At 43.3% G+C, this 14,209-nt stretch overlaps 1 protein-coding gene across 2 annotated transcripts; it reads right to left on the bottom strand.

Annotated features, from left to right (window-relative positions):
* Positions 1-11,434: 11,434 nt before the first annotated feature.
* On the bottom strand, positions 11,435-13,401 carry LOC116405883 (pyruvate dehydrogenase E1 component subunit beta, mitochondrial-like). 2 transcript variants are annotated; one of them, XR_004218961.1, is made up of 6 exons: positions 12,958-13,401; positions 12,709-12,792; positions 12,590-12,621; positions 12,425-12,487; positions 12,169-12,224; positions 11,435-11,616 (listed from the first exon to the last, which is right to left on the bottom strand). XR_004218961.1 is itself a non-coding variant. In XM_031889660.1 (6 exons), exons 2-6 carry the CDS (start codon positions 12,790-12,792, stop codon positions 11,595-11,597), a joined length of 252 nt encoding a protein of 83 aa, XP_031745520.1. In that variant the 5' UTR covers positions 12,958-13,401; the 3' UTR covers positions 11,435-11,594. The 2 variants fall into 2 exon arrangements, 1 of the variants encoding a protein (XP_031745520.1); XM_031889660.1 differs by having other exon boundaries at positions 12,595-12,621.
* Between the last annotated feature and the right edge of the window lie 808 nt (positions 13,402-14,209).

Raw genomic sequence — 14,209 nt, 5'->3', positions numbered from 1 at the left:
CCACTGTGCCTTTCTTTCGGCGTTTTGGACGGAACCAAGAAACCGAGTCTGGGGCATCACCGTTCGGCGTTTGTGGGCAAGAAACTTCGAGACCACTCAGAATCGGACCACCCAGTAGCCAGACATAAACTTTCGAGGCCTCCGACCCCGTTCTAAATTCGGTCGTTCCTTCCTAGGCCATTGTGCCTTGCTTTCGACGTTTTCGGACGGAACCAAGAAACCAAGTCTGGGCAGCACCGTTCCGCTTTTGAGCGCAAGAACCTTCGAGACCATTCAGAATCGGACCATCCAGTAGCCAGATGTGAACTTTCGAGGCCTCCGACCCCGTTCTATGTCCGGTCGTTCCTTTCTAGGCCATTGTGCCTTTCTTTCGGCGTTTTGGGACGGAACCAAGAAACCGAGTCTGGGGCATCACCGTTCGGCTTTTGTGGGCAACAAACTTCGAGACCACCCAGTAGCTAGACGTGAACTTTCGAGGCCTCCGACCCGTTCTAAGTTCGGTCATTCCTTTCTAGGCCACTGTGCCTTTCTTTCGGCGTTTTGGGACGGAACGAAAAAGCCGAGTCTGGGGCATCACCGTTCGGCTTTTGTGGGCAAGAAACTTCGAGACCATCAGAATCGGACCACCCAGTACCTAGACGAACTTTCGAGGCCTCCGACCGTTCTAGTCCGGTCGTTCCTTTCTAGGCCATGTGCCTTTCTGCGTTTTGGGACGAACCAAGAAACCGGTCTGGGCATCACCGTTCGGCTTTTGTGCGCAAGAAACTTCGAGACCACTCAGAGTCGGACCACTCAATAGCTAGACGTGAACTTTCGAGGCCTCCGACCCCGTTCTAAGTCCGGTCATTCCTTTCCAGGCCACTGTGCCTTTCTTTCGGCGTTTTGGGTCGGAACGAAAAAACCGAGTCTGGGCATCACCGTTCGGCTTTTGTGGGCAAGAAACCTCGAGACCACTCAGAATCGGACCACCCAGTAGCTAGACGTGAACTTTCGAGGCCGCAGACCCCGTTCTAAGTCCGGTCGTTCCTTTCTAGGCCATTGTGCCTTTCTTCGGTGTTTTGGGACGAGACCAAGAAACCGAGTCTGGGCATCACCGTTCGGCTTTTGTGGGCAAGAAACTTCGAGACCACTCAGAATCGGACCACCCAGTAGCCAGACATGAACTTTCGAGGCCTCCGACCCTGTTCTAAGTCGGTCGTTCCTTTCTAGGCCATTGTGCTTTTCTTCGGCATTTGGGACGGAACCAAGAAACCGAGTCTGGGCATCACCGTTCGGCTTTTCTGGGCAAGAAACTTCGAGACCACCAGAATCAGACCCAGTAGCCAGACGTCAACTTTCGAGGCCTCCAACCCGTTCTAAGTCTGGTCGTTCCTTTCCAAGCCATTGTGCCTTTCTTTCGGCGTTCTGGGACGGAACAAAGAAACCGAGTCTGGGGCATCACCGTTCAACTTTTGTGGGCAGGAAATTTCGAGACCACTCAGAATTGGACCACCCAGTAGCCAGACGTGAACTTTCGAGTCCTCCGATCCCGTTCTAAGTCTGGTCGTTCCTTCCTAGGCCATTGTGCCTTTCTTTCTGCGTTTTGGGACGGAACCAAAAAATCGAGTCTGGGGCAGCACCGTTCGGCTTTTGTGGGCAAAAAACGTCGTGACCACTCAGAATTAGACCACCCAGTAGCCAGACGTGAACTTTCGAGGCCTTCGACCCCGTTCTAAGTCCGGTCGTTCCTTCCTAGGCCATTGTGCCTTTCTTTCGGCGTTTTGGGACGGAACCAAGAAACCGAGTCAGGGCATCACCGTTCCGCTTTTGTGGGCAAGAAACTTCGAGACCACTCAGAATCGGACCACCCAGTAGCCAGACGTGAACTTTCGAGGCCTCCAGCCCCGTTCTAAGTCCGGTCGTTCCTTCCTAGGCCATTGTGCCTTTGTTTCTGCGTTTTGGGACGGAACCAAGAAACCGAGTCTGGGGCAGCACCGTTCCGCTTTTGTGGGCAAGAAACGTCGAGACCACTCAGAATCGGACAACCCAGTAGCCAGACGTGAACTGTCGAGGCCTTCGACCCCGTTCTAAGTCTGGTCGTTCCTTCCTAGGCCATTGTGCCTTTCTTTCGACGTTTTGGGACGGAACCCAGAAACCGAGTCTGGCACCGTTCTGCTTTTGTGGGCAAGAAACTTCGAGACCATTTAGAATCGGACCATCCAGTAGCCAGACGTGAACTTTCGAGGCCTCCGACCCCATTCTAAGTCCGGTCGTTCCTTCCTAGGCCATTGTGCCTTTCTTTAGGCGTTTTGGGACGGAACCAAGAAACCGAGTCTGGGCAGCACCGTTCCACTTTTGTGGGCAAGAAACTTCGAGACCACTCAGAATCAGACGACCCAGTAGCGAGACGTGAACTTTCGAGGCCTCCGACCCCGTTCTAAGTCCGGTCGTTCCTTCCTAGGCCATTGTGCCTTTCTTTAGGCGTTTTGGACGGAACCAAGAAACCGAGTCTGGGGCAGCACCGTTCCGCTTTTGTGGGCAAGAAACTTCGAGACCACTCAGAATCGGACAACCTAGTAGCCAGACGTGAACTGTCGAGGCCTTCGACCCCGTTCTAAGTCTGGTCGTTCCTTCCTAGGCCATTGTGCCTTTCTTTCGACGTTTTGGGACGGAACCCAGAAACCGAGTCTGGGAGCCACCGTTCCGCTTTTGTGGGCAAGAAATTCGAGACCATTCAGAATCGGACCATCCAGTAGCCAGACGTGAACTTTCGAGCCTCCGACCATTCTAAGTCCGGTCGTTCCTTCCTAGGCCATTGTGCCTTTCTTTAGGCGTTTTGGGACGGAACCAAGAAACCGAGTCTGGGGCAGCACCGTTCCACTTTTGTGGGCAAGAAACTTCGAGACCACTCAGAATCAGACGACCCAGTAGCGAGACGTGAACTTTCGAGTCCTCCGACCCGTTCTAAGTCCGGTCGTTCCTTCCTAGACCATTGTGCCTTTCTTTCGGCGTTTTGGACGGAAACAAAGAAACCTAGGTCTGGGGCATCATCGTTCTGCTTTTGTGGGCAAGAAACTTCGAGACACTTAGAATCGGACCACCCAGTAGCCAGACGTGAACTTTCGAGCCGTCCGACCCCGTTCTAAAGTCTGGTCGTTCTTCCTAGGCCATTGTGCCTTTCTTTCGGCGTTCTGGACGGAAACAAGAAACCGAGTCAGGGGCATCACCGTTCCGCTTTTGTGGGCAAGAAACTTCAAGCCCACTCAGAATCGGACCACGCAGTACCATAACGTGAACTTTGAGGCCTCCGACCCGTTCTAAGTCCGGTCGTTCCTTCCTAGGCATTGTGCCTTTCTTTTGGCGTTTCGGGACGGAACCAAGAAACCGAGTCTGGGGCAGCACCGTTCACTTTTGTGGGCAAGAAACTTCGAGACCACTCAAAATCGGACCACCAGTAGCTAGACGTGAACTTTTGAGGCCTCCGACCCCGTCTAAGTCCGGTCGTTCCTTCCTAGGCCATTGTGCCTTTCTTTTGGCGTTTCGGGACGGAACAAGAAACCGAGTCTGGGCAGCACCGTTCCACTTTTGTGGGCAAGAAACTTCGAGACCACTCAAAATCGGACCACCAGTAGCAAGACGTGAACTTTCGAGGCTTCGACCGTTCTAAGTTTGGTCGTTCCTTTCTAGGCCACTGTGCCTTTCTTTGGCGTTCTGGGACGGAACCAAGAAACCGACTCTGGGCATCACGTTCCGCTTTTGTGGCAAGAAACTTCGAGACCACTCAGAATCGGACCACCCAGTATCTTCAACGTGCTAGCTATATTCCAAGAAATCCATCACGAATATCAAGACCTCCTTCATCAAAAGGAAGACAAACCTCATCCCAGGCAACTTTAGCACCACCTCTTCCCTCCTCCTTACCTCTCCACAGATAAGCCTCAAGATCTTATCAACGTCTCTGTGGACTTTCATAGGAAGCATGAACACACTAGCCCAATAAACCTGAAGGCTCCTAAGGACTGAGCGAACAAGCTGAAGTCTACCTGCAAAAGATAACACTCTAGCAGACCAAGACCGAATACGACTGGTAATACACTGAATAAGGGGATCACAATCAGAGCTCCGCAATCTTCCAGAGAGGAGAGGAAGCCCAAGATAACTAACAGGGAGATGACCAATGGAAAAACCCATGTTAGCAGCAAGCCGAGAAGCTTTCGAACTATTAACCCCCACAAGAAAAATTGAGCTTTTAGCAAGATTAGCAAACAGTCCTGAAAGCTCACCAAACCTCTTAATAGTCTCTTTTATGAAACTTATAGAATGATTATCAGCAGTACAAAAGATCATCAAGTCATCTATAAAAGTAAGATGAGTTAATCTGACCTTCTCACAAAACTGGTGGAATTGAAAATTCTCAGGTGGGCTGTTCAACATGCGAGAAAGCACCTCCATGACCATCACAAATAAGAACGGGGATAAAGGGTCACCTTGTCTAAGTCCTTTCCTCCCATGGAAAAAACCTTCCAACGATCCATTAATCATAATGGAGAACATCGGAGAGGTCACACACGCTCGAACCCAACTCACAAATCTTAAAGGCGTACCTATGGCAATCAGCAGGCCAAAGAGGAAATCCCAATTAACAGAATCATAAGCTTTTTGGAGGTCAACCTTCATAGTGGACCGAGGTTTACCTCTGTGCAAATGGTATGCCCTTACAAGCTCCTGACAAAGAAGAATATTGTCAATAATACTCCTCCCAGGGATGAAAGCTGGCTGATTTCCACTAACAAAAGAAGGAAGCCACACACGAAGCCTATCTGCCAATATTCTTGAAATGCACTTATAAATAACGCTACAACAAGATATAGGGCTGAAATCCTCCAATCGATTAACACCATTCCTTTTAGGAATAAGTGTAATAGCAGTCGTATTCACCCCTTGAGGGAAGTAATTGGTCTCAAAGAAGTGTAAGACGACATCACAGAAGCCCTCTCCAACCACTGTCCAAGCTCCTTTGAAGAAGCCAACTGAATACCCATCACGGCCTGGAGCCTTTCCACCATCCATGGAGAACAGAACACGTCTCACTTCCTTCCTGCCAATAGGCGACTGGAGGGCCTGGCAACACTCCTCAGTCCATCTAAACTGAACAATCTCCTCAATACAAGTAGAGAGCTCTCTATAGCTAATATTCTGAGAACCCAGACTATCTTTGAAATAATTCACTACCACCTGAGTCACCTGATCATGGTTAGTCAACCAATTTCCATCTGGGTCAATAACTGATCTCAAAGCATTGCTGCTCTGCCTTGATCGAACATATCGATGAAAAAAGGCAGTATTCTGGTCATCTAGCTTCAACCATCTGATTTGCGACTTCTGGCGCATAGCGGCTTCCTCCACTCTAACGCTTTCCAAAAGTTTATCGTGGCTAAGCTCGCGTGATTAGTCGCCTCCTCCGACAGAGAGTTCGTCTCCATCTCTCTTTAAGCTCGGTCCATGGTATCATTGGCAAGACGAACATCCTCACTGATGGTTCGGATATGCCTACCAAAATGTCTGCGAAGAATCGACTTGAGATTTCTTAAGTTCCTTACACTATTCACAATTGGAGAAACTCTAGTATCTTTGGTCCAAGCAGAGGACACAACATCCATAAAGGACGCTTCTTCAACCCAATGGTTAAAGAAACGAAAAGAGACCACTTGTTGGCTTCGCTGATTACTGGGATAGACAAGTATGGAAGAATGATCAGAAATACCCCACGGGAGGACGTTAACCCACATGTTAGGCCATGTACTAAGCCCTCATCATTCACTAGGATACGATCAAGTCTCCTCATCAAACCCAACCCATGTCTCTTACTAGTCCAAGTAAACCAGTTCCCCTGGACCGCGGGTTCAACAAGGTCCGCCTCTCGAATAGCCATGTCAAACTCCTCCATATCCTCCACGTTCGGAGCACCCCCGAAGGCTTCAGAGTGGAGTCTGATGGTGTTAAAATCACCAAAGACCATACCCGGTCCTCTCCAACCAGCAGAGATCTCAATTATTCGCCTCCATAAAACACGTCTCTCGATATTACTATTAGAGGCATACACACACAGAACCTCTACCTTCTCCCCAGAGATCAAATCTGTTATTACACCAGAAATAAACTGGTCGACAACCTCGTTAGTCGTGAACACGAATCTGTTACGTTTCCACATAATCCACATCCGACCTACTCCACTATTGCTGTAGTTACTAATGAACCCCTACGAATCACTAAATCTTCTAGATATCGAGACAAAGTTCTCCTCTCGAACTCTAGTATCCAGGATGCAATAGAAACCCACCGTAGACACGGCTAAGAAGTCCTTCACCGCTCTACACTTTACAGGGCTATTAAGGCCCCGCACGTTCCACGTACACCAACTAACCATGAGGTCGTATGGGAGCCGCCTCTCCCATAGGAATTACATCACCTGTAGTACTCAAAACGACCATAGAAGAGTCATCTACTCGTAAGGGAGGAGGGGAGCCATCCACTATAGATAAAGGCCATTTATCTCCTTTATCCACCTCCATGAGGTTGTTAAAGGAGTTAGTGATACTCACTTCCGCCCTTTTCCCTCTGTCCCAAATAGAGATCATTCCCCTATTTTTCCTGTCAACTGGGGTAAATTCCTCCCGATTTACCTCCACCTTTTCAGGCAGTTTATGGGTAATAATTTCTCCTTCTTCCATGTGTTGGAAGGATTCCAACACAACATCTCCATACTCCCCACAATCTGGAACCACCTCTTTAGTAGGAACAACCTCTTTAACAGGAACCTCTTTACTTGCAGCTTCCTTTTTACTATTTTCATTGCCTCTTTAAAGGGTGTTTTGCGAGTGTCCAAAAGATCGACACAAGTTACATTTTTTCCGTTTCCACTCATAAGTGACAGTTACAATAAATTCCTCTCCTCTAAGGTTGACTGTTACTTCGGCAGGCATAATACTGTCCACATTCAATTCCACACATATACGGGAATAAGAAAGACGACGCCTCTCTTTAGTAGCAAGATCAACTGAAAGAGGTTTTCCTATTGCACTCGCTACCACAGTCAAACCAACATCCGTCTATAGCTCCAACGGAATCCTCCCTAACTTTATCCAAACAGGAACTGAATCAAAGACAAAGGATTCAGGAACTATACCTGGAGTCCATTTGCGGAGGAGCATAGGTTTGCCTCCAAGGTGCCATGGGCCACGGGATAAGATCCACTCTATCGACTTCAGATGTTTGAATTCAAAGCAGATGAGCCCATTCTCCATCAGAGTAATTGTTGGCATTTCAATTCTACCCCAAATCTTCTCTATAAGACGATAGATGACTAGATACGACAATTTTGCATCAATTAATTGCCTGATGAGGGAGTTCTCCCACACTCTAACTCCTTGACTAATAACTTCTTCAAACGGGGTCACCACAATTTTCTCTCCCACAGTAGTCAGAGGTGTATAGGTCATAGAGAAACCTCTTGTTGAGCCAAATAAGGAAGCCCATGAATTTTTACGCACCTCCAGAATTATTAGATTTATGCACCTCATGCCCACGAATCGGAACAGGCGGCCCACCATTTGAATTAGTACCAAACGGTTCTCTAATGGCTGGCCCATCATTCAAATGCCCATCAACCGGCCCAATCTTTGGGGCACTTGCAATAGCATCCAGCCCAGGTCCATATCCTTCGGTCGCTGCAATTTGCCCAACATGCTGAACACTTGAAGCACCAGCAGGTAAGCACTCCTTCTGTGAGATCCCAGTTTCGTGTGAGATGGGTGGCCCATCATTCAACGATGGCCATCAACCAGAGATCCATGACCAATTCCATTCATAAATGTGTCCACACCATTCGGCATCGGCCCATTTACCGGCTCACTAGGCTTCATCAAGTTTTCATTCAAAACAATCGGCCCACACGCCTTTGGGCCAACAATCTTCATGGGACCATCTCCGCTCGGTCCATTTCCTGTATTTTGATTTTTATATGTTTCACGGTTCACGTAAACCGGTTCGGGTCCACTCATGTCCGACCGTTTCTTCCTCACATAAATTAGGTCAGCCTTTGCAGTCGCCGCCCTTCGGTCGTTCGCCGCCATATCATGTACGCGTTGAAGGCTTGACATCATGCGTTTCTTCACCTCCTTAACGTCACTGGATAATTTCTTCATCGTTTCATGCTTAGGACATCAACCCAACATCCGTGATGATCTTTTCGGCCCAATCTGGGAACACGAATGAACTCAAAAAGAATTGAAATTCAACCGAGGAGATTCATGCGAGATCCCTCCAGCGAGTGAATTAAATCATGGTCTTCAAACCCAGAAGTGGTTGCCAATAAATTGATTCGTACCACACACAATACTTTCAAGATAGTTCAAATCAATTCAGCTTGGAAATAGATTTAAACAATTTCTGGACAGACGTTAATTCTCCCGAATCAAAATGAATATCATTCGTAATGGTTCAACTGATCAATTGTAATCAATTTCGAAATGGATACCAAATGACATTAGTTTTCACATTCAATCTGCCAAAACGAATGAATTACCTTCAATTTGATCCTTGCTGACCGCAGCAGCACTCACCAGGCATTCGCCTCCTTCACCAGCCAGTGAGAGAACTTGGAAATCCTAGAGAGAGACACGTGTGAGGTACACGCGCCCGAGATGAAATTTTTTCCTTTTTACTCTAATTGAGTTTGATTGAGGGCTTTGAAAAGAGGAGGAATCCTCTCTGATCCACAATAGGGGAAAACGAGGCTTGTTGTCACTTCGAAGGGAGCAGTTAAACTTAGCATTGAGTTTGATTGAGGGCTTTGAAAAGAGGAGGAATCCTCTCTGATCCACAATAGGGGAAAACGAGGCTTGTTGTCACTTCGAAGGGAATAATCAAACTTTGAAACTAAGTGTAGAACCATAGAGAGATTACCCCACCGATTCTAGCAGGGCCTATTACCATATTGCATACCAAAGAAAGAAAAAAGAGGCTTGTAAATGCAAACCATAAAAATGTGACACAATCAACAACTATAAAAAAAACATATGCAATATGCATTGAAAAAAGCTCATAAAAATTAGAGAGTGAAGTCGATTAAGTCAAGTAGAATGTGTTGAGTTCCCTAATTATTAGTGCTTTTGGGGGAAAATTTCACTTTTGGCCTAACCAAAACTAGACCACCTATTCTTAGCGTTCTAAACATAGCATCAAGTTTGATTGAGGGCTTTAAAAAGAGGAGGAATCCTCCCCAAACCACCGAAGGGGGAAAATGAGGGTCGTCACTCTGAAGGGAGCAGTCAAACTTAGCATTGAGTTTGATTGGAGGTTTTGAAAAGATGAGGAATCTGATAGACCCCCATATTACATCTGTACAGCGGAAGAGGGACAAAGAAATTGAAAAAAAAAATATCACGTGCACATGAATAGCATGTGAGGGTTAGTAAAGGGAAGGTTTAGTTACCTTATTGTTAGTATAAATAAAAAGTAATCGTGGGCGGGAAAGTTAGGTTTTGTTTGAGAAAGTGAATTTCTATTCTTCCTTGAGAGAGAGGATAACAGGAGAGGGATTTCATATTGTAATTAGGATTTCATTCCTATTCTATCATTAATATATAGTAGCAATTTCATTCCAAGACTGGTTTCCATCAAATTGGTATCAGAGCATTGATCTCGGGCAAGAAGAATGCAAATGGTTCATACTCGGATCGAAGAGATGGAGACGTTTGACCAGGAAATACAAGACATTAAGAAAGAGATTAGTAAGATACTGGTGATCGAAAAGACGTTGGCCAAAATATCCAAAAATATGGAGAGGTAGAATCAGATGATGTTACGAATTATGGAATCGACAACAATGCACAATTCATCGACGAAGAATGTGGACGAAGGCGAAGGGTGACCAAGATGGGAGAACGAAACAAGGAAGGAAGAAAAGAAAATAGATGATGAAAGTAATAATGACTGCAATAAGTTTAAGAAGGTGGAGATGTCGATATTCAATGGAGATGATCCCGATTCTTGGCTGTTTCGCGTAGAGAGGTATTTGCACATTCATAAACTTACTGAATTTGAGAAAATGACTGTATCCACTATTAGTTTTGAGGGACTAGCATTGAACTTTTACCGTTCTGAAGAAGAACGAGAGAACTTTGTAGATTGGGTGAATATGAAGGAAAGATTATTGGTGCGATTTCGATCCGTGAGGGAGGAATCGTTGTATGTAAGGTTCTTGCAAATTCAACAAAAGACAACGATAGAGGAATATCAAAATTTATTCGATAAGTGGGTAGCTCCTTTGTCGGACCTATTAGAGAAGGTGGTAAAAGAGACATTTATGTCAGGATTGAAACTGTGGATCTAGGCGGAGATGGATTTATGTGAGTCGAAGGGATTAGCACAAATGATACTAATCGCGCAAAAGGTAGAGAACAAGGAAGATGTCAGGAAGCAAATCTTTCTGGATATTCTGGAGAAAAGGTGATAAACTCCCACAATAGCACCAAGGCTAATACCATTGCGAATACAGAAGAAAGTAAAGGAGGAATGAATTGGCCGATGAGAACTATTACTCTACGAGGAACAACAAAAGAGGAAGTACGGAAAGAGGGACAGACGAAGCGCTTATTTGATGCTGAATTTCAATCTAGAAAGAAGGGATTGTGCTTTCACTGTAATGAGAAATATTCTCATGACCACAAATGCAAGATGAAAGAGCAAAGGGAATTGCGAATGATTGTTGTGAAGGAAGAAGGCGAGGAGTATGAAATTATTGAAGGAGGAATTGATCAGAAAGAATTGAATGCCCCTGAGATCGTAGAGAAGAGTCAGGTGGTGGTGGAATTATCCATTAATTATGTGGTGGGATTATCCAACCTAGGGAAAATGAAGGTAAAAGAGATGATACAAGGGAAGGTGGCTATAGTACTAATTGATTGTGGAGTCACACGCAATTTCATTTCAGAAAAAAATAGTGAAAGAGTTGCAACTGAGTACAAAAGAAACGTCGAATTATGGAGTCATTTTGGGCTCGGGCACTGTAGTCAAAGGGAAGGTAATTTGTGAAGATGTTGAGTTAATGCTGGGAGACTAGAAGGTAGTGAATGAGTTTTTACCCTTGAAGTTCGGAGGGGTAGTTGCCATACTTGGAATGCAGTGATTGTATTCCTTGGGAACGACTGGAGTGGATTGGAAGAATCTGATGTTAACATTTACATATCAGGGGAAGAAGGTGATAATCCAAGGAGATCCGAGCCTAACCAAGGTCAGGGTCTGTCTTAAGAAGTTTATGAAAACATTGGGGGAAGAAGATCAAGGCTTTTTAGTATAGTGCAAAGCGTTAGAAAAATAATCATATATAAATAAAATGCTTCACCATATTTATATATAATCATTTCCAAAACAATACATATATGAATATTTCATATCAGTTGCAAAAATAATATAAACAATCTCATTAGATTGTCATAAGTTCAACTCAACATCCTAGTTCAACTCAACTTCCTAAATTAACTAACTTATCTAAAAACTATCCAAAAACTTCCCAATAACAGTTTGAGAAAGCTCCAAGTCGCGACGAAAAAGCTCTAAGTCACCGGTTCTCGCAGCCTGAAAAAAAATTTGATGATAATTAATATAACATAGCATAATAGAAATCCAACCATCACTATTCAACTCAACATCATAGTAGATTTTGTGTTTGCACATTTATTCATTCACTTCAGCTTGTGTAATTGTTTAGCGATAGATCATAAATAAATTAACTAGAATTTCAATGAAGTTATTAGTAAGCCAGAAAATACTTATAATGCACACATGAGGGGAAAGTAAGTACATTGTATAATTAAACAAACACCACATGTTTTTCTACACACTTATAATTATAATGCACGAAAGAGTAAGACATAATGGAATTGCAAATCTAAGGTGGCCAAGCCTCTAACACTTTGAACTATAACTTTCTTTCAACACAATCAAACAAAAAGCCAATACAAAAAATATGCATAAATCACAACTGGATATCCAACCATTGTTGTTTTAAGTTCTAAAAAAATAAATTTCTTGTTACCTATTTTTGCAACTATAGTTAATATGAAAGTGTAACACAAAAAAATTAAACAATATTGAAAGTGCAAACATGGTTAACAAATTGGTTGTTACCTTTTTTTTAGTCCGAAATAAGTGACTTGGTTAACAAATGTTCTGCATTTTACCTCCTGTAATTTCAAAAGTAGCTAGATTTTTATTAGCATGAACAAAGAGGGAAGTGATTGATTGAATAATAAATTGCAAAAATAAAAAAAATTCCAATAGAATGGAGAAATTTTGGATACAAATACCAGCTTCTGCAATGATGAAATAACAATGTAGTTCAATAAAATTGACGGAAAACAATGTTTCTGGGTTAAGAAACAACCTCTGTGATTGGGGTATCAAGAACCCTCTCAGAACCATATTTCTCCAAAATCCTTTTGGTTATCTAATTGAAGGGAATAAAAAAGCCAAAAATTGTTAAAATGTACAATTAAATGAATAAGAAATTCAAATATCATGTGAAGTAGAGATCATCTCTTCCACCTACCTAACCTTATAAGTCTCCTGATATTCTCCGACCTGCATCAAAATGTTTGAAATTAATCATAAGTGTAGACAAATCATATAATATACAAACATAAATGGGTTTGTGTTCATTCTCCTCACCTCTTCTCTCATAAATTTTTTTTTTTTTTGATCAACAGACATTTCTTCATCAAGTGCAGAGTTTAGAGTATCCCTCACGGTCATCTGTGCATATTCGGGACAAATTTTGGTTTAAAATGGTTAGTCTTTTGTTTTCAAACAACATCAAGCAGTAAGATGGACGACCATTTCTCAACCATAATACAACCGTATAAGCCAAGAGAAATAGGAAGGTAGAGAAAGTTAATGGAAAATAGTTACATTACTCACCTACTGTGTGACAGTAGGGAAAATACGGTCCCGTATAAGCCATATCTCCTTCTATCAATCTGTATCTTCTCATATCAATCATCAACTCCATTGGATTTGTAAGGAGAACCCAAAGCACCATGTGATATATGGACTTTCCCCAACTTTATACGTGAAGAGGGAAGAGGAATTAATTTCTAACCTCTTCATGCGTGAGGTTCAAATTTCTAACCCAAAAAACCCAAAGCACCATGAGCAATACGTCGCTTCTATACAAATACAAAAGGTTCAAATCACAAATCAAGATATCTTCATACGTGAATGAGAATTAATTTCTAATCTCTAAATAAAGAAGGATGGAGTTTTCGTATAGAGAAGCGACGATGGATGACATTTTCGAAGGAGCCCGACTTGAAGCACGGTGGATGGCAGACGGAGATTGAGTGTGAAGAGATGGAATTAATCTTCGGTAGCGATTTCGAATGGTGATTTCGAACGAGTGTGAAGACCAATTTCGAATCACGTCAAGAATGGGTGTGGGATAGGGCTTCCCAACTTCAAGAACGGTGATTTCAGTTGGAGATTTCAAAAACTCAAGCGCGACGACAATGTGAAGGTGGAGATTTCGAAAATGCTTAGGCGTGAAGAAGAAGAAGATGCGTTTTAATTTCTAGGGCAAAAGGATTAATTCTCACCTAATTATTAACGCGTGTTTCCTTTTTTTTTTTATTTAATCGAACTTGACGTTTTTAAAACGTCAAGAACAACCGCTCTCTTGATGTTTAGAAAATGTCAAGAATGTCGAATTTATAAAAATACTTGACGTTTTTAAAACTTCAAGAATTTAATAGATATTACTTGACGTTTTTAAAACGTCAAGGATAAATAAATATTACTTGACGTTTAAAAAACGTCAAGAAAGTTGAAGATTGGCATATCTCCGCCTTTTCATAGAAATTCTTGACGTTTTTTCTTTGAAATCACCGCTTTCTTGACGTTTTTTTCAAAAAACGTCAAGTAATTAAAACTACAAACGTCAAGAAAGCCTGTTTTTGTAGTAGTGTAAGTTTAAGGTGTTACATTTTGGTTTCAAAAACTTTTGGAATTTTGTGAGAGGTATAGACGTTCATATTCGAATAGATACAAAGGTATAATATTTCCTAAACCCTAATTCTTTTAATTTAGGGTTGCAAGTTAAATAGGTGCAATTAGGGTAATTTTGTATTCCATTTTTCCACTGCGCATGTCTCTTTCTAACATAGACTATGAAGAA

The sequence above is a fragment of the Cucumis sativus genome, unplaced genomic scaffold (genome assembly GCF_000004075.3).
Source record: "Cucumis sativus cultivar 9930 unplaced genomic scaffold, Cucumber_9930_V3 scaffold40, whole genome shotgun sequence".
Classification (NCBI taxonomy): Eukaryota; Viridiplantae; Streptophyta; class Magnoliopsida; order Cucurbitales; family Cucurbitaceae; genus Cucumis; species Cucumis sativus.
Note: the sequence above shows the minus strand (reverse complement) of the source record. Positions and strands in the feature narration are given on the sequence as shown.